The sequence below is a fragment of the Rattus rattus genome, chromosome 1, assembly GCF_011064425.1.
Source record: "Rattus rattus isolate New Zealand chromosome 1, Rrattus_CSIRO_v1, whole genome shotgun sequence".
In the NCBI taxonomy this organism is placed as follows: Eukaryota; Metazoa; Chordata; class Mammalia; order Rodentia; family Muridae; genus Rattus; species Rattus rattus.
Window position 1 is genome coordinate 155,738,966 of NC_046154.1, and position 24,894 is coordinate 155,763,859.

At 49.2% G+C, this 24,894-nt stretch overlaps 2 protein-coding genes across 2 annotated transcripts; both read left to right on the top strand.

Annotated features, from left to right (window-relative positions):
- The first annotated feature begins 5,839 nt into the window (after window positions 1-5,839).
- Apof (apolipoprotein F) lies at window positions 5,840-7,286 on the top strand. The gene is made up of 2 exons (XM_032908958.1): window positions 5,840-5,923; window positions 6,162-7,286. The coding sequence occupies exons 1-2, from the start codon at window positions 5,908-5,910 to the stop codon at window positions 7,100-7,102; spliced, it is 957 nt and encodes a 318-aa protein (XP_032764849.1). The 5' UTR covers window positions 5,840-5,907; the 3' UTR covers window positions 7,103-7,286.
- Window positions 7,287-7,657: 371 nt separating this feature from the next.
- Window positions 7,658-23,166, top strand: Stat2 (signal transducer and activator of transcription 2). The gene is made up of 24 exons (XM_032908970.1): window positions 7,658-7,837; window positions 10,380-10,517; window positions 10,646-10,796; window positions 11,136-11,231; window positions 11,768-11,860; window positions 11,953-12,028; window positions 12,419-12,504; window positions 12,764-12,915; window positions 15,204-15,362; window positions 15,479-15,571; window positions 15,739-15,798; window positions 16,150-16,167; window positions 16,979-17,072; window positions 17,180-17,227; window positions 17,308-17,391; window positions 17,482-17,580; window positions 17,683-17,818; window positions 17,925-17,977; window positions 18,347-18,441; window positions 19,067-19,203; window positions 19,338-19,520; window positions 19,717-19,774; window positions 21,763-22,046; window positions 22,245-23,166. The coding sequence occupies exons 2-24, from the start codon at window positions 10,387-10,389 to the stop codon at window positions 22,385-22,387; spliced, it is 2,529 nt and encodes an 842-aa protein (XP_032764861.1). The 5' UTR covers window positions 7,658-7,837; window positions 10,380-10,386; the 3' UTR covers window positions 22,388-23,166.
- Window positions 23,167-24,894: the final 1,728 nt, after the last annotated feature.

Below are 24,894 nucleotides of genomic sequence, written 5' to 3' on the forward strand. Positions count from 1 at the left end.
GCTCCTCTCTCACTGCCGAGATAGTCTCAGAGAAATGGGGACGGGGTGGGGTGGGGCGTGGTTCAGGTAATTGGTGGTCGGGAGGGTAGGGAATTCCTCAGGATAAACATGGGACTCCGAGTATATGGGGTATGCGGGACATTTAGTGACACGGTGAGAGAAGGTATGTTACCATGGGTAACCCCTCTGAAGTCCCAGGCAGGCCATATGAGGTCCGTAAACTTACTTGAGGAAGTGAGAAATCAGGGCAGGGGTGTTTTGCATGGTGTGGCATGAGCAGCAAGTGAGAAAGAGCTAGGTGTAGATTCACAATTATAATCCCAGCACTGAAGAGAGGCTGAGCTGCCCCCTGTAGAGCCTGCTGTGCAGAGGAGGAAGGGGAAGAAGCATTAGCATCTTCTGGGCCGGTAGAAGAGACCATTCCAACAGTCAGAAGGCAACCTCCTGCAGGCCAAGGAGTGAGCCTGAGGAGAAGCCATTGGGTTTGTTCTGTCTTTTCCTGTCCCGTTGAGGATGAGTCCCAGGGTGTCACACATTGTAGGCAAGGGTAGAAACCACATGGATGGTGTCTTGATTTTGTACAAACCTCAAAAAAGTGTGAGAAGTAAATCTGCACTGTGTGAACCACCCACTTTGTGGGATGCCAACTTTCTATCCTTGGTGGGTTTCTTCTTTATCATCTCCTCCTCCTCACCTCTCTTCTTCTTCCTCTTTTTTCTTCTACTTCTTCCTCTTCTTCTTCCTCTTCTTCCTCTTCCTTTTCCTCTCCTTCTCATGTTTGGGACCAGGTGCAGTAGCACATACCTTTATTCCCAGAACTCGGGAGGCAGAGGTAGGCAAGGTAGGCAGATCTCTATGCATTAAAGGCCAGCCTGGTCTACAGAGTGAGTTCCAGGACAGTCAGGGCTACACAGAGAAACCTTGTCAAAAAAAAAAAAAAAAAAAAAAAGACTGAAAAGATGTCTCCCTAGTTTTGCTTTTTATTTATTTATTTTTTTTCTGTGAAGGCCAGTTGAAGATCTAGTCATCAGGACTCACTTGGGATGAAGGGAACCTCTGGTCTGTCTTTTACTAGTTGTTCCACTTTGTGAGGATAAATCAGAGGCTTTGCCTAACTAGGGCTTCTCTCAAAAGCATGGAGAAATTCACATTGTGGACAAGAGAGAAGCAACTCTGGCCGGTTATCCTAGGATCTCTGAGCAGGCAACATGTCAATGCCCCCAAACAGACAATAAAGAAATGCAAAAAAGTAACCCAGAGGCACACCTACCCAAAAGACTTTGAAATAATACTAGAGTCAACAGTGCCTTCAGGGGGCATGTCCGCTCACTCAGATGTAGGAATCGAGTGAGTTCATATGTGTTGGTCTGTGTTGACACAAAAGTATTTCTCACCCTGACTGAGAATACCACGGAGTCGTTAAAGACCTGCTGACAGAGTTTTTGGATTGCCTAACACCGTGCACAGTAGTAGCATACCCACCTAGGTTTCTGACCTAGCATGAAAGAGAGACCATTGTTTAAGAATCTAACGAGGGCCAGTGAGAAGGCGGCATTTCAGAGCTCAGTGCTCCTACAGAGGACAGGAGTTCAGTTCCCAGCACCTGCACAGGGGCTAACAACTGCAGGTCACTCCAGTTCCAAGCCAATCCACCCTCCTCGCAATCCTCCAGCCAGACTCCCAAGTGGCAAGGTTAGGCTCTCTTCTTGGTTGATTTGGGGTGGGGCTGTTGATGAAATCTTAACTCAGAATTTCAGTTGCTTCATGGTTGGTGGGTTATGTGCTTCTGAAATTTGCACGGGTGGGTCATGTGGCAAACAGTTGTTTATAATACTCTTATAGTCCTTGTAGTGAGGGAAAGACCTCACATCATAGCCCAGGCTGGCCTGGGACTCACTGTACAGCTCAGAGCAGGGTCAGACTTTCAGCAATCTTCTTGCCTCAGGCTTCAGTATGGAAGGAATGCAGGCTTGAGCCACTAGGCCTGGCGTTGTTAGAATCTTTCTAATTTCAGTTAAATAGATACTAATGCTTTCATTCTGATGGAAGTCATTTGAACCCCTTCCCTTACTCTCCCCTCCCCCTCCCTCTCCCTTTTCCACTCCCTCTCCTTCCTCCTTCTCTTTCTACATCTCCCTGCCCCTTCCCTCCCCCTTCTTCTCCCTTCTCCTCCCATCTCCCTCTCCCTCTCCCTCTCCCCTCCCCCTCCCTCCCTCTCCCTCTCCCCTCCCCTCCCTCTCCCCTCCCTCCCCCCCTCCCCTCCCTCTCCCCCTCCTCTCCCCTCCCTCTCCCCTCCCCTCCCCTCCCTCCCCTCTCCCCCCCCTCCCTCTCCCCCCCTCTCCCCTCCCTCTCCCCTCCCTCCCTCTCCCCCTCCCTCCCCTCTCCCTTTCTTTCTCCCTCTCTTCCTGGTCACATGGATAACAATGTGTTAATTTTGTTTAACTTTTTAAAGAACAAGCTTTTGGCTTCACTGATTTTCATCGATTGTTTTCTACCCTCCATCTCTGCCCTAGTATCACTTCCTTTCTTGTATGGTTTGTGGGTATAATCTCTCTTGGGTGTTTCATGTCTTCATGTCTTCTTTTGTTTTGTTTTTGAGAAAGGGTCTCATTCACAGTCCAGACTGGCCTCAGATTTCTGCAGAATCACTCTGGCTGGAACCTTCACCGACACACTAATATCCTTTCTTGTTCCTTATAGGAATTGTGTAATTTTTTTAACCAAAAAGAAGCCCTTAAATTTAATTTAAAGAAAATAATCATGGGACTGGAGAGATAGCTCAGCGTCTAAGAGCACTAGATACTCTTCCGGAGGACCCAGGTTCAATTACCAGCATGCACATGGCAGCTCACAAGTGTCCGTAAACTCTAAGACCTGACACCCTCACCCAGTCATACATGCAGGCAAAACACCAATGCACATAGAATAGAAATAAATTAATGTCACTTATTTTTAAAAAAAGGAAGAATCTAATTATAAATTCTCTATGAGAAATGGAAACAGTGGTGTGCCTGCCTGCAGTGCTTGAACACGGAGGACACAGGAGATCACCACAGGGCAAGGTCACCACAGCTGGAGCAAGGTCACCTTGGACTGCAGAAGACTACAAGACGATCACAACAATGACGATGTGAACAAAGAGGCAGCGAAGGAGAGGAAGGAGGGAGGCACGGAAGGGAGAGAAAAACAAATCATGAGGATGATGGTGCACACAAGCCCTTTTCCTGGGGATGGGCAGAGACAGGTTACATAGCCCTGGCTAGCCTGGAATTTGATGTGTAGACTAGGCTGGCCTCAAGCTCACAGAGACCTGCCTGCCTCTGCTTCTCAAGTGCCAGGATTAAAGGTGTGGGACACCACACCAGGCCTGCCTGCTTACATTTTAAAATATAGTCAGTTCTCCAGGTGACACACCTCGAATCCTACCTCTCTCTCCTAGTTGCTAGGATTCTAGCTCTGAGCTACCATGTGGGCTTTATGTGGTGCTAGGGGTCAGACCCAGGGTCTCCTGCATGCTAAGTAAGCACTCCATCAAAAACAACACTGATAGCTGTGTGTGTGTGTGTGATGTGTGATGTGTGTGGTGTATGTAGGATGTGTGTGGTATGTGTGTGTGTGTGATGTGTGATGTGTGTGGTGTATGTAGGATGTGTGTGGTGTATGTATGATGTGTATGGTATGTGTGTGTGTGTGATGTGTGGTGTATGTGTGATGTGTGTGTGGTGTATGTGTGTGTGTGTGTGATGTGTGGTGTGTGTGATGTGTGTGTGTGTGTGTGTGTGTGTGTGTTGTGTGTGTGTGTGTGTGTGTGTGTGTGTGTGTGTGTGTGTGTGTGTGTGTGTGTGTGTGTGTGTGTGGTGTGTATGGTGTGTGTGTGTGGTATGTGTATATGTGATGGGTGTGTGATGTGTGATGTCTGTGTGTATGTGGTGTATGTGTGCTGTCTGTGTGTGTGTGGTGTGTGTGTGATGTATGTAATGTGTGTGTGGTGTATGTGTGTACGTGTGTGTGATGTGTGGTGTATTGTGATGTGTGTGGTGTGTGTGTGTGTAGTGTGTGTGATGTATGTGTGTGTGGTGTGTGTGTGTGGTATGGTGTGTGTGTGGTATGTGTGTGTGTGGTGTGTATGGGGTATGTGGGGGGTGGTGTGTGTGGGTGTGATGTGTGTGTGTGTGGTGGGTGTATATGTGATGTGTGTGTGATGTGTGGGGTATGTGTGTGTGGTGTGTGTGTGAGGTATGTGTGTGTGTGTGTGGTGTGTGAGTATGTAATGTGTGTGTGGTGTATGTGTGTACGTGTGTGTGATGTGTGGTGTGTGTGATGTGTGTGGTGTGTGTGTGTGTAGTGTGTGTGTGATGTGTGTGTGTGGTGTGTATGGTGTATGTGGTGTGTGATGTGTGTGTGTGTGGTGTGTATGGTGTATGTGGTGTGTGGTATGTGTGTATGTGATGTGTGTGTGTGGTGTGTGTATATGTGATGTGTGTGTGTGATGTGTGTGTGTGTGTGTATTTTGTTTTTTGATGTTGACTGACCGATTGTTTTTCAAGGCAGGGTTTCTCTGTGTAACAAGCCCGGGCTCTCCTGGACTTGCTTTGTAAAACAGGCTGACCTGGAACTCATAGAGATCCTCCTGCCTCTGCCTGAGCCACCTGCCCTAGAACTTTCTAAGTTAATGGAGCCTGGGCTTGAACTCGAGGTTCCTCTTCCCTCTGAGTGCTGTGTGCGCCACCAAGCACAGAGTGATGTTTTATTTTTGTTTGTTTGACTAAGATTTTATTCTTTAAATGTTTTAAAATAAATACTGTTCTAAATTTTTGCCAGTTTATGCCACTCTTTAAAGTTTTTTCATCATCTTAGAACCTACAATTTAAAAGCAAATCTCCCTCTCCCCCTCTCCCCTTCTCCCCCTCTCCCCTCTCTCCTCCTGCCCTCCCCTCCCATCTATTATGTGCACACGCATGCATGCCCATGTCAGGGCACAGGAAGTCAGAGACAATGAGTAGGAAGGCATGTGTTCTCCTTGCAGACACTTTTGATAGATCTAAAGAGAAACAACGAAAATAGTATGCCCGCCTTGCACACAGAAGTAGCAGGGTCCTAGGGTCTTGTATCACATGGCTTGAGGTGGTGTGGCTCTCTTCTGCACAGGGCTCTCTTCTGCACAGGGCACTCTTCTGCACAGGGCTCTCTTCTGCACAGGGCTCTCTTCTGCACAGGGCACTCTTCTGCACAGGGCTCTCTTCTGCACAGGGTTCTTGCCACTTTCAATTTCAGCCGTGCATCCGAGGAGACTTGTTCCTCTAGATTTAAAGTTTTAAAAATATGGGTAAGAGGTCTAGAGAGATGGATTCAATTCCTAGCACCCACAGAGAGGCTTGCAACTCCAGTTCCAGGGAATCCAACACCCTCTTCTAGCCTCCGTGGGTACTGGGCACACACAGTGCACTTACAGATATACTGGAAAAACATTCAGACACATAAAGTAACAACAAACAAATCTTCATAAAAGGCAAAACAAAAATATTATGGGTGAAGATGTGCCAGTGGATTTGAAGTCTCCAAAGATCATCTGGTCAGTATTGATGCAGCCCAGCAGTCTACACGTGGCAGTCCCCAATAGACTCTGTCCTCGTCCCAAAAAAGACCAGGTGACCTTCATGTAGGATAAGGTCAATGTCCTCACTGTTGAACCTTTCTGTCCCAGCTTATTTGAAAAGGCCCTGGCCAATGTCAACATTGGGCGCCTCATCTGCACCATAGGGACTGATGGGTTTGCTCTAGCAGTCAGACCAGCCCCTTCCACCTCAGCAGCCCCAAAGATCTCCTCTATTCATGGGACAGAGAGCAGGGCAGAACAGGAGGAGGATTGAGGACCTAACAAAGCTACCCGGGGACTCTTACTTCTCAATGGCTGGACTATATGGTAATCTGGGTCCCCCATAAGTGGGTGGGTATAAAATGGTGAGGGGTCCCTCTGACCTAGAAAGGACAGAAACCAAGCAGAAACTGTGTTGCATTTCCCATATCCTATCCTTTTACTGAAAAAAATCATAAACTTGGAGGTAGGTGATGGATGAGGGGGTTCCCTGAATCTTGGGCTCCGTTTAGACTCTAACCTTCAGAGACAAGGTCTGCAATTTTGGGGTTCTCCTTTTTTCCAGGGTGCTCAGCTCCTGACATGCACAGTCTCAGACTCAATTCGACACCAATTCAGCTGCTTTGCTACCTCCTACTGTGTCCTGTGGGTGCCACTTTACACAGAGAGCCGAAGGTTGTCTCTACGATGCTCCCTCCCTCGCAGTTGGGATCACAGCCGCCTACCTCAGACCCGTTGTCCTGCCAGGCGCTGCTCCCAAAGTCCCTGCCTGGCTTCACTCACATGCCTCCTCTCTCCAAATTCCTGGTAGGCCTGGCTCTAAGGAATGCTCTGGAGGAAGCTGGCTGCTGGGCTGATGTCCGGGCTCTTCAGCTTCAGCTTTACCGATTCGGAGGTGTGGAGGCTACACAGGCCCTCATCCGCCATCTTCAAGAGCTCCAGAAAGGTGGACGTGCAGACTGGAAAGTGTCCGTGAATGCTCTGTCCTCTGCCCTACAGCTCTTAGCCTGGGAGCAGGCAGGTCCAAAGAGGGTCAAACGTTCGCTTTCTAACATGGACTGTGAGAATGAGCAGGAACAGAGAGTGCACAATGTGGTTGAGCTGCTGCCAGCCGTGGGCACCTACTACAACCTAGGCACAGCTTTGTATTACGCCATTAAGAACTGCACTGACAAGGCCAAGGAACGAGGCCGAGATGGGGCCATAGACCTGGGTTACGATCTTTTGATGACCATGGTGGGTATGTCAGGGGGGCCAACTGGTGCAGTGATCACTGCTGCTCTTAAGCCAGCGCTGAAGGCTGGGGTTCAGCGGCTGATCCGATATTATCATGACGAGAAAGGGGTGACCACCTCTCAGCCAGAGACCCGGAAGGATGCCCCCACATATAGCGATGACGTGGAAGAAACAACCATGTCCAATTTGGTGTCAGAAGTTGAAAGTACAACTTCTAACTGGGGGAGGCCTTTATTAAAGAACTATGTTTTTTTGGCATACAAGAGATAGTAACAGAACAACAAATAAGTGGAAAATTCTGATAAGAGGAGGAGTGTGGATGGATGGGTGGATGGTTTGGGGTGCTGTCACCACTTGCCAGTAATTTCCTTCTTGAAACTTAGCTTTTACACTCTAATGTGGCCAACTTTCGCCTGAACAAGTGGTTATAGAAATTAAAAAGTGATATCATGAACGCACAGTATTTATCATTCATATCCTCAAAAATACCGTATTACCTCAGCTCTTCCCTCCCTATCCTAAAGCGTAAGGATGCAGGTCCCACCCTTTCTATGGAGTCCTTGGTGTCTCCACGCACCCTGGTTTCAGTTTCCTTTCCCTAGGACGCCCTGTTCACAGTTCGGGTAAATCAGCTGCTAGAATTCTTGGCTAAGACTTTAGTTGGGCTCCGCCCCACTCGGGGCGGGGGCGGGAGCTAACGTGAGCCTCTCCCTCTCCACCAATCACTGAAGTCAGAGGTGTGGTTACAAGCAGCTTGTTCAGCCCAGCGCTGGGCGGGTTTGTGTCTCGGCCAATGAGAGTGCTACGCGGGAAGGGCGTGGCGAAGCCTCCCGTCGCCCCACCGAGGCCGGAACGCCGAGCGTCCACAGCCGGGTGACGGGTTCCGCCGCTCACGGTCTGGGTCCGCCGGAGTCGGGAGTGGGTGGGAAACGGGTCCTTGAGCCACTTGAAGGATTGGAAGTTGAAACGGGAGCACTGGAAGGAGCGGCACTTTACCCTCAGAAGGTACAGGCCCCGAAAGGTTGTGCGGAGCGGGGCGGAGGTGTCAGCCCATTCCCATGAAGGGCTATTGCCTCGGGTGATGATGCCCTTGTAGACAAGGCGTCTGATGCTGCACTACTGCACAGCTATACTTCTCAACCCTGTCGACTTCCTTCCAAAACTCCTCCTCGATTCTTTTTTTTTTTTTTTTCTTTTTTTTCGGAGCTGGGGACCGAACCCAGGGCCTTGCGCTTGCTAGACAAGCGCTCTACCACTGAGTAAAATCCCCAACCCCTCCTCCTCGATTCTTGCAGCTGCTATGTGTTCCCATCTGTTCCTTGTCAGAAAACCTCTGCTCTGCGAATCTATTTACTTATTTGTTTGCTTCCTTACTTTTAAAATTTGTTTGCATGTTGTGTCTGTGTACTATATGCGTACCTGAATTGGCCACAAGAGGGCGTCAGGTCTCCTGGGACTGGACTTAGATGGTTGTGAGCTGCCATATAGGGGCTGGGAATTGAACTCAGGTCCTCTGGAAGAGCAGCCAGTGTTCTTTTTTTTTTTTTTTTTTCGGAGCTGGAGACCGAACCCAGGGCCTTGCGCAAGCGCTCTACCACTGAGCTAAATCCCCAACCCCACAGCCAGTGTTCTTAACCACAGAGCCGTCTCTCTAGGCCCTTTGCATAATTTTTTTTTATCCTTGCCCAAATAAATAAATAAATAAGACATACTTAATTGTTTTGTATTGCGTGTATAATATATACATATATAATTACATATAGACTATAAAGGCCAGGAAGGTGAAACTATTTGCTGAAGGCTACACATAAAGTCTGGTTTATTTCAGAAAAGCTTATTTAGTGAAAACCTGATGCCGGAGAGAAGCTAACTAGAGAAAGTACTTTATCACAGCCCCTGTAACTGCAGTGCAGTCCACTTGGGCAGACTTTTGGGGTGGGGGTTGAGACAGTGTTTTTCTGTGTAACCCTCCTGTCCTGGAAATCACTGTATAGACTGGGTTGACCTCAAACTCAGAGGTCCACCTGCTTCTTCCTCCCAAGTGCTGGTTCACAACCATCTATAGTTATAGTCCTATAGGATCTAATGCCTCTTCTGATGTGCGGGTGTACATGCAGACATAATAACATATACATAAAATAAAATTTTTAAAAAGAGAAAAATTGAATCTCCTACCCAATCTCTTCCCTTTTCCATTCCTGCCTTTAAGGAAAGAAAGCCAGCCCCTGGACTTTAGATGACGTTGTTTGCTCTCTGCAGTAGAATCATGTGTGTGTGTTTCTCCTAGTCTTTTCAGCTCAAGGTACAATAAGAGTAAAGTTTTTTTTTAAGATTTATTTATTATATATAAGTAGACTGTAGCTGTCTTCAGTCACACCAGAAGAGGGCATCAGATCTCATTACAGATGGTTGTGAGCCACCACGTGGTTGCTGGGAATTGAACTCAGGACCTCTGGAAGAGCAGTCAATGCTCTTAACCGCTGAGCCATCTCTCCAGCCCCCAACAATATACTCATATAAATAAAGTAAAATAAAAATATTTTATATCTGGGCAGTAGTGGCACACAACACTTGGGAGGCAGAGGCAGGCAGATCTGTGAATTTGAGACTAACCTGATCTGTAGAGCTATGTCTAGGACAGCCAGGGCTATACAGAGAAACCCTGTTTCAAAAACAAAAAGTTATCTTATGTGTATATGTGTGTCTTAGTTGAAGTGGAAGTTTCTGAGTCATGTGACGCACACCCAAGTGTTTTTTGGTAAGTCTGACAAACCCAGAAACTTGTACTTCTCTTAACTAGGGTTCTGTTGCTGTGAAGAGACACCGTGACCACAGCAACTCCTGTAAAGGAAAACATTTAATTGGGTTTGGCCTACGGTTTTAAAGATTTGGTCTGTTATGGTGAATAACAGTGTACAGGTACAGACAAGGTGCTGAAGAAGGAGAGTTCTTCGTCTTGATCCAAAGTTAGTGCATAGCCTGAGCATATAAGACCTCAAAGCCTGCCCCCGCAGTGACACACTTCCTCCAACAAGGCCACACGCCATTAGTGCCACTCCCTATGGGCCAGTGGGGGCTGATTGCATTTGAACTACCTCAGTGTATGCATTGTATGTCTGTAGGTATGCCACTCAAATGCCTGATGGCCTCGGAGGTCAGAAGAGGGCATAGATCCCTTGGGACTGGGGTTTAAATAGTTGTGAGTCGTCATATGAGCCCTGGGACTCAAATCTGCTCCTCTAGAAAAACAAGGGCTCTTGAACACTGAGCCAACCCTCCAGACCCGTTTATCTTTTAACTGTATAATGGAAACATTTCAAATAAGAAAAATCACACATCCCTGACTTGGTGGCCCATGACTAAATCCCAACACTTAGGAGGTTGCAGAAGGATTGCTTCAATTTCCAGTCAGCTGGGTTACTGAGACCCTGGGTTTGTTTGTATTTGTGTGTTTTATAAACCAGACAGTAAGTAAATAAGCCAGGAGACTATGAATGATTTGGTCCAATAGAATATCCAGCAGAGAATGGATGTCTTTCCCATTCAGAGTCCAAATGGCGCAGTGGGAGATGTTGCAGAACCTTGACAGTCCATTTCTGGACCAGTTGCATGAGCTCTACTCACAAAGCCTCCTGCCAATGGATGTCCGACAGCACTTGGCTGCCTGGATTGAAGACCAGAACTGGTGAGGACTTGGGGGTTCAGGTGGCTCCTTCTGAGCACACAGGGTCCGTCCTCGAGATGTCCTGGGAACGGTGGGCGATCGCAGAGCAGCAGGTTGTTTACGGAGCCCTTGTCGTGCTCGGTCCCCAGGAGGGAAGCTGTACTAGGCAGTGATCATTCCAAGGCCAACATGCTATACTTCAACATCCTGGACCAGCTGAACCAGTGGGACCACTACAGCTTGGACTCCGACTACCTTTTATTACAACATAACTTGCGAAAATTCAATCGGGACATTCAGGTACTTGGAAGAGCTGGGAATAAGAGTGTGGGACTAGCCTTTGAGTCTAGAGTAAGAGCTGGGAGACAGAGTCTGGACATGGGGTATCACTGGCAGAGTAATGGACTGAATCTAGATTCAGGGTCTATGAAGGGGAAAAATACTGGAGACACTGAAGGCAGGGTCTGGACTGGGCGGTCATTAAGGTAGTTAAATGGGACCGTGCTTCTGTTTTTTTTTTGTTTTTTTTTTTTTTCTTTTTTTTGTAGCTGGGGACCGAACCCAGGGCCTTGTGCTTGCTAGGCAGCTCTCTACCACTGAGCTAAATCCCCAACCCCCCCTTTTTTTTTTTCTACTTAGATGTTTCCCAATGGCCCTACCCAGTTGGCTGAGATGATCTTCAATCTTCTCCTGGAAGAGAAAAGGATTCTGAATCAGGCCCAAAGAGCTCAAGAGGTAAGAACAGTGTGGTACTGAGAGATGGCTTAGCGGTTAAGAGTGCTGACTGCTCTTCCTGAGTTCAACCACAGTGGGATCTGATGCCCTCTTCTGGTGTGTCTGAAGACAGCTACAGTGTAGTCAAGTGAAAAAACAAAACAACAACAACAAAAAAACAAATAAATAAAATCTTAAAAAAAGAAAGCAAGCAAGAAAGCCCCTGGGACAGCAAGGCACCTGGCAGAGACTCAGGGAACTCCTCTCAGACCAGGCTCTCCCCCACACTCTGCAGTAAAATTTCAGGTCCTGATATTAGGGATGAAAACTCAAGAGTTCAGGTTGGAGTGGGGTGTGTGACCCATACCGTTAATCCCAGCATTTGGGTCCCACAGCTTTAATTTGAGTCACAGAGGCAGGTGGATCTCTGTGAGTTTGAACCCAGCTTGGTATATGTCATGAGTTCCAGAACAGCCATGGCTACACAGAGAAAGAAACTCTGTCTTAAACAAACAAACCAGTCAGAGTTCAAACATGTTCAGAACCTCTTACTTCAGATGCAGCCCAGGCCAGCCCCTGAAGCGGCAGGGGAAAGCCAGCAGCAGCTTGAGATTGAAACAAGAATCCTGGATTTACAGACTGCTGTGGAGGTTGGTGCCTGTGGCAAGTGTTGGGTGTGGAGTGGTGATCGCAGCTTTTCTGCCCTCAGAAAAGCCTCACTGGGGTCCCATCTCCTCCACAGGCGCTGGTGAGATCCATCAGGCAGCTGAAGGATGTGCAGGATGTCTTCAGCTTTAGATACACAGTTCTCAACCACAGTAGGTCCGCTCAAGGGGCCGTCTTAGGGGCCAGTGGGAAGGACAGCAGAGGCTGGGTGCTCCATTGAGCAGTGGTCACCTACGGCCCCTTATGTCAGCATCAGTAGTCCCATCGATACGTAAGGCAGAGGTGTGGGGTGTGTTGTGGAGGGCAGACTAGAGATGTGATTGAGGAATAGTTCGCAAATGGTAGAGGGATTGTGTAGTAAACTGCCTTAGCAGGTTGAATGGGCTTCTGGTCCATCCAGAATTTGCCTGTGGGACTCCAGGTGTCTGTACTTTCTCTGGTACTCCCTTCCTCCCCATCCAGCATTTTCAGTTTCTGACTGAGACCCTGGACAGAAAAGAGCAGAAGGAACATGTGGTCTGAGTTTTGGTCTTGCCTTTCAGAGAAGACATCGTCTTTGGACCCCCATCAGAGCCAACAGCGGCAGCTTGTGCAGACAACAGCCAATGAACTGGACAGAATGAGAAAGGTGGGGGCTGGGCACAGAAGGGGCAGCAGAGGGGGTTGAGGGGGCAGCAGAGGGGGTTCAGGGGGTATCAGGGAACTGGGGGGCAGCAGAGCGGGTTTGGGGGCAGCAGAGAACTGGGGGAGGGGGTATCAGGGGGCAGCAGGGAACTGGGGGGAGGGGATCAGGGGGCTATGACCTCACCATCTTAGTTTCCTGTTCTCTTCATCAGCTGGATGGGGGTGGTGAGAGGTACTTAGCACTCATGAGTTCTCCTTCCTAGGAGGTGCTGGACATCTCCAAAGCACTGGTTGGACGATTAACCACCCTGGTCGACCTGTTGCTGCCAAAGCTGGACGAGTGGAAGGCTCAGCAGCAGAAGTCCTGCATTGGAGCCCCAGCACCCGAGCTGCAGCTGGAACAGCTGGAACAGTGGTAAGAACCTCGGGGGTTGGTGCAGTGAATGGAGGACAGTGGAGCTCAGTGGGAGAGTGCTCCTCTGCACTCCCAAGTCCTGGGTCTGATCGTCAGCACAGAAGGAGAACAGAGAGGCAGGAAGGGACAGGGAAACAACAGCCAATGACACCTCCGTGTCTTCTGCCGCTTCTCTGGTTTGACTATGACTATATACTCTGCTGTACGCTGTCCTCGCAACTCAGAAAGTCCTGGTCCAGTCTTTGCTTTGGTAAAGAAGCAAAGGAAAGTACTGGGTTAATCCAATCTACCCTGTTTTGTTTGCTTTTGAGACGATGTCTCACTATGTAGCTTTGGATACCCTGGAACTCACTGTGTTGACTGGGCTGGCTTTGAACTGACCAGTTCTCCAGCCTCTGTCTTCCCAGTGTTGGGATTAAAGGCATGGGCTACCACAGCCACTTAATAAAATAAATCCTTAAGAGAATAAGTGGAATATTATAAAATGTTACATTAAAATGCTCCTTAATGATTTATTTTTATTTGCAGTGAGGTTTTGCCTGCATGTGTGTCTGTGTGATGGTATTGGAGACCATTGTGAGCCACCATGTGGGTGCTGGGATTTGAACCCAGATCCTCTTGCAGAGCAGTCAGTGCTCTTAACCGCTGAGCCATCTCTCCAGACACCATTTCTTTAAATTGTCTACTGTCTACTACTGTGTGTCTGTATGATGGGGAGGGTGTGTGTGTGTGTGTGTGTGTGTGTGTGTGTGTGTGTGTGTGGCGTGTGTATAGAGCTCAGAGGAGAACTTTGTGGGGTTCTCTACTGACATCTTTATATGGGTTCCAGGGACACAACCCAAGTAGCCAGGCCTTCTTTTTTTTTTTTTTTTTTTTTTTTTTTTTTTGAGGTGAGGTTTGAATCCGGGGGTTTGTGCTTGCTGGGCAAGCGCTCTACCACTGAGCTAAATCCCAACCCCTAGCCAGGCCTTCTTGATGAGCACTTTTACCCACTGTGCCGTGTCTCAGTGCCAGCGTATCTTCTGAGGCTTTACAAAGATGGTTGTGAGCTGAATGTGGTGTTGGAGACTGGTAATCCAAGTCCTAGGGAAACAAACACAGGAGAACCAGAAGTCCGGGCTAGCCCTAGCCTGGAGTATATAATTGGATCTTGCCTTGAAAATACACACACACACACACACACACACACACACACACACACACACACACACGTACACACACACACACGTACACATACACGTATACACACACACGTATACACATCCACACATCCACACACATCCACACGTACACACACACATCCACACGTGCACACACACACGCATACACACACATACACACACATACACACGCATACACACACACACACACACACACATACACACGCATACACACACGTACACACACATACACACGTACACACACATACACACGTGTACACACACACACAGACACACACACACACACACACACACACACGCACGCACGCACACACGGTCTGAGGAAATAGTCCCATTAGGAACATGCTTGCAGTGTAAGCATAGGGCCTGAGTTCAGATTCCCAGCACCCACTTAAAAGCTGGGCAAATACCAGGCACCAATAACCCCAGCACCAGGTGGACAGAAATAGGCAGATACCGGGGTTTGCTGGCTAGCCGACGCTGAAACAAAATGGTGGCGTCCAGGCTCAGTGAGTGAGAGCGCCTCAAAAGAGGTGAAGAGGAATAGGAGAAAAGACTCAGTTCTAGGCTCTACGCACACACGCTTTACAAGAGAAAATTAGATGTCCTTACATTAATAGAAACTTGTGTATCAAAGTGGTTCTGAGTTTAATCTTTTGGAGGAGAAATTGAATTTTGAATACTTTGCCATGTGCTTCTTGGATTCTGTTTCTTTGTGACAGGGGTTTCTTGTGTCCCAGGCTGGCCTTGAACTCATTCTATAGCTGAAAATGAACGTCTAGTCTTTTTGCCTTCACCTCCGAGTTGGAATTTCCAGTGTGCATCCCTGTGCCTTGTCGATGCAGTGCCGGGGATGGAACCAAATGGTACCAAATGAGCGGCATCAGCAGCCCTTGCCTTTACTTATCTCTTTGTGAGACTCAGGCCAGCCTTGAACTCTCAACCCTCCTACTTCAACCTTGAGGGTGCAGGGATCTTAAAGGTGAAATCACACTTTTTAGCTCAAGTCAGTTTCCGTCCCTCTACGCTATTAAAGAGAGAACACTCGAGCCTCAGTGCGGCCCCAGAAAACTTACACATTCTCTCTCCCTGGACTCTGTCACCCAGGTTGACAGCTGGAGCAAAGGTCTTGTTCCACCTTCGGCAGCTACTGAAGCAACTGAAGGATATGAGTCTTATGCTTCATTATGAGGGTGACATGTTTGGCCAAGGGGTGGACCTGCAGAATGCCCAAGTCACGGAGTTACTTCAGCGTCTGCTCCAAAGGTCTGGTGGCCCAGGAGGTGTCGGGGATAGCGGGGGACAAGGAAGAAACAGACACACACCGGGAGATGGTTGTTACGGATGCAGCTGTCATCCTCTTCCCATACCTCTCTTCTTAGGTCCTTTGTAGTGGAAACCCAGCCCTGCATGCCCCAGACTCTCCATCGACCCCTCATCCTGAAGACTGGGAGCAAGTTCACTGTCCGAACAAGGTTGCGTTTGCAAGCCGTGCCTCTCTTTCCGTTGCTGTGCCTTTTCTGAGTGTGCAGATCCTTTCTCTCGCTCGTGAAGACTTCTTTTCTTCCCCACCCCTCTTTTACACCTCTGGTCATGTCAAGCATTTGAAACTGACCACTCTATCCAACATCTGTTCCCCCAGACTGCTGGTGAGACTCCAGGAGGGCAATGAATCACTCAAAGCAGAAGTCTCCATTGACAGGTGAGCTGAGGCAGCCGAAAGACGTGACTAAAACAGCCAGTAGGCAGGGGCTGGAGGCAGAGGTACCCACTGCATGGCGGGATCCCCAGGCTGCCTTCTGTCCACCCGTCCCACCTCCCATGCCGGACGCCCTGCAGCTTGTCCCAGACTCACTTCACTGTACTAACAACTCCTCCAGCCAGGCTTCAGACAAATACAAATATGGAAGAGATTCCGTGTCTCTTCTGCCAGGCCATGCCGTGTCGCTGTGAGCTCAAGGAGGCAGCGTGAACCTAGGTCTGTCTGACTACCAAGACCAAGTTGCTAACTACTTTTACTTCCAGTGATTATTTTTTTTCTCCTTCCTTTCAGGAATTCAGAATTGCCAGGGTAAGTGCCTGATAAGGACACGTACACTGCATGTGTGACCTGCACAGTACACGTGGCAGCCCTGCGGGAGTTCAGGGGACGAAGGGGAGTGGGGGGACACGTGGACAGAAGTCTGAAGTAACGTGGAATTTTTGTTTACCACAAAGTTGTATTTTTTATTTTACTTTTTTTTACATTTTGCTTACTGTGTGTGTGTGTGTGTGTGTGTGTGTGTGTGTGTGTGTGTGTGTACACAATCAAGAGAGAAAAATATGAAAATATGTATAAGTTAGAGGACAACTAGTGGGCACATTCTCTCCGTCCACCATGTGGGTCCTGGGGACTGAACTCAAGTCATAAGACTTGTCCATAAGCACCCTTACTTGCTGAGTCATCCAACCATCCCTTTCCTGCTGATTTTTAAAACTAACCCTGGGCAAGCCATGGTGGAACACCCCTGAACTTTTAGGAGCCTGGGGCAAGAGAATCACTGGAAATACAAGGCTAGCCTGGGCTATATAAAGAATTGCTGGGGCTGGAGAGATGGCTCAGCGGTTAAGAGCACCCGACTGCTCTTCAAGAGGTCATGAGTTCAATTCCCAGCAACCACATGGTGGCTCACAACCATCTGTAAAGGGATCCGATGCCCTCTTCTGGTGTATCTGAAGACAGCTACAGTGTACTCAATATATAATAAATAAATAAATCTTTAAAAAAAAAAAAAAAAAGAATTGCTGGAAATACAAGGCCAGCCTGGTCTACACAAAGAAAGAGAGAGAAACAAAGATACCAACACTGCTCTTTGTCCCCCTGTACCTTCTCCCTGGAGCAGCTTCCGGAAGTTCAACATTCTGACCTCAAACCAGAAGTCCTTGACCCCTGAGGAAGGCCAGAGACAAGGCTTAATTTGGGACTTCGGCTTCTTGGTAGGAAGGGTTAACGGAGTTGGCCTCTAATCCCGAGGAGTGGGAGCTAAAGCATTTCTAGGCCTGGCCTCGGGTCCCTTCCCTGACATCGTGTCTTCTGCCTGCAGACGCTGGTGGAACAGCGCTCAGTGGGCGCAGGAAAGGGCTGCAACAAGGTAAGGCTGGCTGCTCCCCAGAGCCGTGAGCTGGGGCCAGCGGCTCACCGAAGGACGCGCTGATCACTGTGCCCCTGCAGGGGCCGCTGCCTGTGACGGAGGAGCTACACATCATCAGCGCCACGGTGGAGTACGTTTACCAGGGTCTGAAGATGAAGCTGCAGGTGAGTGCCAAGAGAGGGGGAGCGAAAGAGGCAGCAGCTGTGTGCAGTTACACACACCCCTTCCCCCTGTGACTCCTGGCTTCCTCCCAGACGGACACTCTCCCTGTGGTGATTATCTCTAACATGAACCAACTCTCCATTGCCTGGGCCTCCATTCTCTGGTTCAATATGCTCAGCTCAACTCCCAAGGTAGGAGGAGGAAGAGGCAGTGGTGAGCAGGTGAGGGGCAGAGGTGAATGGAGGCTCTGCCTGAAGAGTTGCTTCTGAGCCGGCTCACCCCCAACCCCACAGGACCAGCAGTTCTTCTGCCAAGTTCCGAAAGCTCCGTGGAGTTTGCTGGGGCCTGCACTCAGTTGGCAGTTCTCCTCCTACATCGGCCGAGGCCTCGATCCTGAGCAGCTGGGCATGCTGAGAAACAAGCTGTTCGGTACAGTTTCCTCTTGGCCCTTCCCTAGCCCTGGCTTGCCCCTACCCCAGGCCCTCTGCCTGGCCTTGGCCTCCTTCAGTCATCCCAACCGTCTGTGACTCCACAGGAAAGAACTGCAAGACAGAGGATGCACTGTTGTCCTGGGCAGACTTCAGCAAGGTAACACGCTGCAGCCTGTGTCCTGTTAGTCCCCGTCCAGACGCTGGGCCATCTCACCCTTCCCCACACCCAGTCAGACACTGGCCATCTCACCCTTCCCCACACCCAGTCAGACACTGGCCATCTCGCCCTTCCCCACACCCAGTCAGACACTGGGCCATCTCACCCTTCCCCACACCCAGTCAGACACTGGCCATCTCACCCTTCCCCACACCCAGTCAGACACTGGCCATCTCACCCTTCCCCACACCCAGTCAGACACTGGGCCATCTCACCCTTCCCCACACCCAGTCAGACACTGGCCATCTCACCCTTCCCCACACCAAGGGCAGCTCCACATCCCTTCCTGTCTTTCTTTACCTCCCTTAGCGAGAGAGCCCCCCTGGCAAGATCCCTTTCTGGACCTGGCTGGACAAAATTCTGGAGCTGGTACATGACCACCTGAAGGATCTCTGGAACGATGGGTAAGGCCTGGCTCAGTCTTCCTTTGTTTTCCTCAACTGGGCTCAGATCCGCACTTCGTGTGTGCCCTCTGGTAGCACAAGGGAGACACACACACACTACACACACACACACCACATACACACACACACACACACACACACACACACACACACACACCACACACACACACACACACACACACACACACACACACACACACACACACACACACACACACACACACACACACACACACACGGTGCAAGTCCCCATTAGTAATAGCAGTCGTGTCGGAGTTTGTCAAGCAGAGACTGCCAGGCCCTTCTGTCCGCACAGTCCTTACGATCACACTGAGGGGGTACTTCCAGCTTCAGTCCCATGGGGAAACCAGACTCAGTATATTTATAGTTATTGATTTTGTGTGCAAGCGCGTGTGCGTAGAGATCAGAGTGTAGCTTACAAGGTAGGTTCTCTCCTTCCACCGTGGGGTCCTAGGGATTGGACTCAGGCGGTCAGGCTGGTGGGAGGTGCCTTGAGCTGCTGAGCCATCTCCTCACCCCTCACCTGGTGCTGTCTTCGGCCTGTCCACCGAATCCTCACAAGTGGAGCCGGGACCTTGGGTCTAACAGGCTTTGTCTCCTCCAGGCGCATCATGGGCTTTGTGAGCCGGAGCCAGGAACGCCGACTGCTGAAGAAGATGGTGTCGGGCACCTTCCTGCTGCGCTTCAGTGAAACTTCTGAAGGGGGCATTACCTGCTCTTGGGTGGAGCACCAGGATGATGGTCAGCACCCTCTGCCGTACCATTCCTGCAGTCCACTCTGACCCTCTGTCTGTCTTGGCTTGGGGGCTGTGTCTGTTTGGTTACCCACCTGGGCAGGAAACCCCGGGGCTAGTCTCAGTTCTTGTGTTCTTCAGATAAAGTCCTCATCTACTCTGTGCAGCCCTACACCAAGGAAGTGCTACAGTCACTCCCACTGACAGAGATCATCCGCCACTACCAGGTTCTCGCCGAAGAGAACGCTCCTGAGAACCCACTCCGCTTCCTCTATCCCCGCATCCCTCGGGACGAAGCCTTTGGGTGTTACTACCAGGAAAAAGGTTGGGGTCGACGGCATACCTCCTTCCTAGGACGAAAGTGTTCTCGGATATTGATAGTTCCAGCTCCCTCCTTCACACGCAGGGCACGTGTGCCGACAGTGCACGCTCCTTAGTAAGGAGGACCACCTTGCACTAGAGAAACTTTGGCCTCTGTGTAACACATTGATCTCTCCCGTCTCCCGTCTGTATCCCACAGTTAACTTGGAAGAACGGAGGAAATACCTGAAACATAGACTCATCGTGATCTCTAACAGGTGAGACACAAGGCCTTCCCTGGGACCCTCTGGCTGATGCTGCTTCCAGATGCCTTCTCTCCCTCTCCCTCTGCCCAACTCACCAACCTCTGGGTTTCCCCTTTTAAGCTGCTCCTCTCTGCAGTGTTCCTGCCGCCATCTTTTCCACAGTCTCCCTGACAGTAATGCTCACAACCGTTCTGTTAACGGGACCCTGCCCGATGACAGAGGACTAGATTTCCTGGGCAAACAAACTGTTGAGTCCTTTTTAGGACCCAGTGGAGTAGGTAGCAGCAATGGCAGCACTGTGTATTAGAAGTGTGTTGTTGCTGGGTACTGGGCCGAGCAATCTGTGTGTTTTCTAATTGTGTTGAATCTTCACATGCCTCCCATGTGCGGGATGCGGCATGACTGGTATCAGCTGGAGAAACTGCGTTTCAGTGTGATAAAGCAGCGTGTAGTGTGTATGGGGTACATACATAGAGTGTTGGCACCCGTGGAACCAGAGTCCTCCTGTCTGAAAGGGCTGGAGTCCTAGAGCTGCACTTACAGGCAGTTGTGAACCAGCTTACACGGGTGCTGGGAACCAAACGTGGGTCCTGCGCACATCTATTGATTTATGACACTTGGCACTCTGCACTCTCAATAACAACTTCACTCCGGCCCCCTCTGCTGGATTTTAAACTGTATTTCTGTGTGGGCTATGTATGTGTGCGCATGTATATGCCCACCACGACACATATGTAGAGGTCAGGGGACGATTTGCAAGAGTTGGCTCCTCTTTCTACCACGTGGGTCATGGGCTTGGACTCAGATTGCTAGGTTTAGTAGTGGTGCCCTACCTGATGAGCCGTGTTTCTGGCTTCATGATTTTTGTATGTGGTAGATGATACAAATCTAGTTTAATTCTTCTGTAAATGGATTCCCAGTGTATTGAGGAGGTTGTACTCGTGTGTGTGTGTGTGTGTGTGTGTGTGTGTGAGAGAGAGAGAGAGAGAGAGAGAGAGAGAGAGAGAGACCTTTATAAAAAAAATTCATGGATTTATTTCTGGGTCTACCATTCTGTTTCCTTGGCCCATATGTCTGATTTTATGTTGCTACCATGCTATTTTGGTTACTATACCTCAGTATTATTTAATTTGTTAGCTGTTGTTTTGAAACAGGGTCTCATGTACCACCATGCCTGCCTCCAGCTGTACTAAGGGTCTTTTGTGAGTGTGTATAAAGTTGGTTTCTGGGAAGAGTGGCATGTGGTAGAAATTGCATTAAATTTATAAGTCATTTTGGGCGATATCTAGGGTCCTGCTCTTAACCATCCTCTTGCCTCTGTTCCGTGCCTATGTGATAGTCTAAGGGCTAGATCAGCAGTTAAGAGCAGTTGGCTGTCCTTGCGTAGCACCTGGGTTCAGTACTCAGCACCCACGAGGTGGCTTGCCACCATTGAGCATCAGGGGATCTACTGCTCTCTCCTGGCTTCCACATATACCAGGTACACATGTGGTGTACATACACTTACACAAGTGGAATATTTGTACACAGAAGATAAAAATAAAATTTAAAAACTGTAAATGACTCTCTAAGATTTACCCAATCAGTAAATGAGAGGATTCAAATTCTAACAAGCCTGATTTCAAGGCCAGATATAGTGGCTAGCGCCTCTAATTCCAGTGCTTGGGAAGTGGAAGGCAGAAGTTCCAGTCTAGCCTTGGCTATGTAGAGATTTGAAGGGCAGCCTGTGCTACATGAGACACTGTCTCCTAAAATCTTATGATAAAGGCCATATTTGACCCCTCTGCTCCTCACCACCACCACCCACGCAGGGATCTCCGATGCAGACCAGTCTTAAAGGAGCCTCTGCCTCCTGAGTTCTGGGTTAAAGGTGTGTACAAGCACACCTAGCTCCCTACCACCTTCTTAGGCTAGACGTGTAGCCTGCCTCTGCTTGCTCTATGATCCTCACTTCATTCACCCCCTGAGTCTTGTCCCATTGTCTGTCCTGATACACCTAGACAGGCGGACGAGCTGCAGCAGCCTCTGGAGCTTAAACAGGATCCAGAGTCCTTAGAGCTGGATGCAGAGCTCATGTCAGTGATGGAGTTGGCACAAGACCTGGAGCTGCAGTCAATGCTGCAGGCGGGGCTGGACCTGGGCGTAGAGCTGAAACCAGATCCCACACCAAGTCCAGCCCCACAAATCCTGCTGGAGCCAGACCCAGCACGCACATTGAATCAGCTGTTGCCAGAGCCGGATTTGCCTCAGGACCTGCAGCAGCTGAACACAGGGGAGATGGAAAGTAAGTGATCTCTCACCATTACCAAAAGGCAAGCCCCAGTTCCTCATTCATTTCCTGGTGATTCCTTTTGTGAAGAAATGCAAGGGCCTCCCCTGACCCACCCTGCCCCTCCATTTCCCCAGATTGCACCTTTCCTGCTAAAGTTGGAAGCTTCTAACTTGGATCAGGGCCTGATGTCTTTCTCTCTGTGTCCTCTAGTCTTCAGAAACAACATAAATATTGATGACGTCATGCCCTACGGTGACCCAGTGTTGGCTGGCCAGAGCATCATAGAGGAGGCTTACAGGTCCTACTCCAGCCATTTTGACGCGGATGGACCCTTGATTCCTTCTGAAGACTAAGAGCTTTGTTTCTGTTTTGTCCCTTCTAACTCCCAAATCAGGATGTTGCTTCCAGCAGTGGGAAAAGAGGCCTTGTAATCAGGGTTAGCATAGGCTCTGGAGTAAGAGGTAAAAGCATAGCATGCTTTCTAAGGTACACCACAGATCAGAACAGACACTGGCCACAGCCCTTCTAGGACCCTGAGGCTGCCTGCCATGCCAGGAGACACAGGGGTCTTAAGGGCAGTCAGGACATTTGGGAGGTCCTTAGAGGGTCTGAGGCAGTGGTGTCTTTCCAGTATGGAACGATTTTAATGTTTTGATAATTGGCTAAGTTGGTATGAAGCAACATTGGGCCTTGGTGGGGAGCTCATGGATGGAATTCTGTCCTTCCTTCATCGCTATCCTGGGTCCTGTCAAACCCAGAGCCTTGCCCACGGTAGGCAACCACAGTGGCACTGAGCCATGCCATACCCAGCTGAGTTCTTCAGTTCTCTCTTCCGGTTATCTCAGGTCTCCTCCCTTCACTCCTGACTCCAGTTCTAAATCCTTCTCTTCCTGTAGAGACTGAGAGCTATCTGCTTCAGTCGGCCATGTGAAGCAGACTACTGCTAGCAGCCCCTTGCCATGCTCAACCCCCACAAAGTGACCCTGACACTCTAATGAAGGCGTGACGCTTTGCTGCCTTAGACTGTCCCGTCTCTACCTCCCCCAGCGCCTGAGAGAATCACTCCTGGAGGTTTGAACGGTTTCTGAGCCCTTGGGCATTGCTTCTCATAATAAATACTTGATAGAGCTGATATTTTACGAGTAAGAGGGCATTGCTTCTTTTGTACAGTGTTTTGTTAACATGAAAGGAAAAAAATTATTCCTTAGGGGCGACCCAGGCAAGGCCTTGGTCTCAGAGCCCTGAAGGTTTACCAGACATTTTTATGCCATTGTCAAGGAAGCCAGGGGGCAACTGCCGCTGCTCTAAGGTGTGCTTGCGGTACAACTTGTGGCAAATGAAATGTGAGAACCTGTACTATGGGCGTTTTCTACATGGTGCCTCAGAACAGTTCAGGAAGGGGTTAATAATAATTGGGAGAGGGGACAGCAGTGCCATGCCCAGCCTTGAAGGTAGCACGAGCAAACCAAGAACCAAGAAGGTGGATGAGGAAGATACACACAGGAGCAGAAGAAACTCAAGGAGCCAAAGCTGTAAGAAAAAGGTGCTTGGCCAATAGGTAAAGTTAAGAAATCTGGCAAGGCCAGGCAGGGCGGCACAGAGGGACCACAGGGGCAGGGGGTACGAGAGAATGTTCCTTGTGCCTCGGGTGATGGTACCGTTGCATCCTGATCCTTTGTGAGTTCCTGGGTTCTCTGGTGTACCATCTCCCAACACGCCCTGAGTAGCTACAATGAACTGTTGTCCTGGAGTCCTTTGTACATCATAATAAACTTTTGTTAAAACAACAACAAAGAACTGTGGAAGTGTCTCTTCTCTAAACTCTTGGACTTTCTGTTCCTGAAAACCCAATTCCTTAGAGACAGAAAGGCCAGCAATGCACAGCCATTAGATCATCAACTGTGGCTTTCTTCCTTCCTTCCTCTGGTTGGTGATTTATGTCCCGTGGACTGTCGGGGTAGAGAAGGGACATTATATAGCTTCCGTTATTACTGAGTTGGTGGCAAAGTCAAGACATAAACCTGGATCTGCCTAGGCCAGTGCCTATAGCCCCAGCATTGGGGAGGCAGAGGCAGGGTCAGGAGTTTAAGGCTCAGCCTAGGGTGCATACTGAGTTCCAGAACAGCCTCAAATACATGAGTCCACGTCTCTAAAAAATAAACATGAGCCAGGCATGGTTTAATCCTAGTGCTTGAGAGACAGAGGCAGGCCTCTGTCAGTTCCAGGCCAGCCTGGTCTACAAAGCGATTTTTAGGACGGGTAGACCTGTTACACAGTGAAACCCTGTCATAAAAATAAGACAAAAACCAAAACAAAACAAACCCTGAATCTGACTCTATGCCCCATGTGCACCTTTTTGTTTTGTTTTGTTTTCTGTTGCTACAAGATTTTCTCTATGTAAATTCTTGATGGCCTGGAACTTGTATAGAGTAGTTTAGCCTGGAACTCATGGTGCTGTTTCTCTCTTTGCCTCTCTGAAACTGGCTTTACAGGTACATGCCACCCCAATCAGAGGCTTTGGTGGGTGGGTGGGCTTTTGCAGACCGGAGGCCACTGTATGGTACAGGTTACAACAAATTCACAGTCACCTGAGCGCTGGGATACAGGTGTGTCCCACTGGCAAAATGTTTGTCCTTTGATGTCTCAGCCATGGAAGTAAAGGAAATGAACAGGATGTGGTGGTAAACACCTGTAATTCCGGTGCTTGGGAGAATGAACTAGATGGATTGCCAGGAGTTCGAGGCCAGCCTGGACTACATAGTGAGTTCTAGGATAGCTAGAGAAACTCAAAGAAGCCCTATCTCAAAAAGAACCCAAATGAACTAGTTCCTTTCACTTTTTTCTTTTTTGAGATTATGAT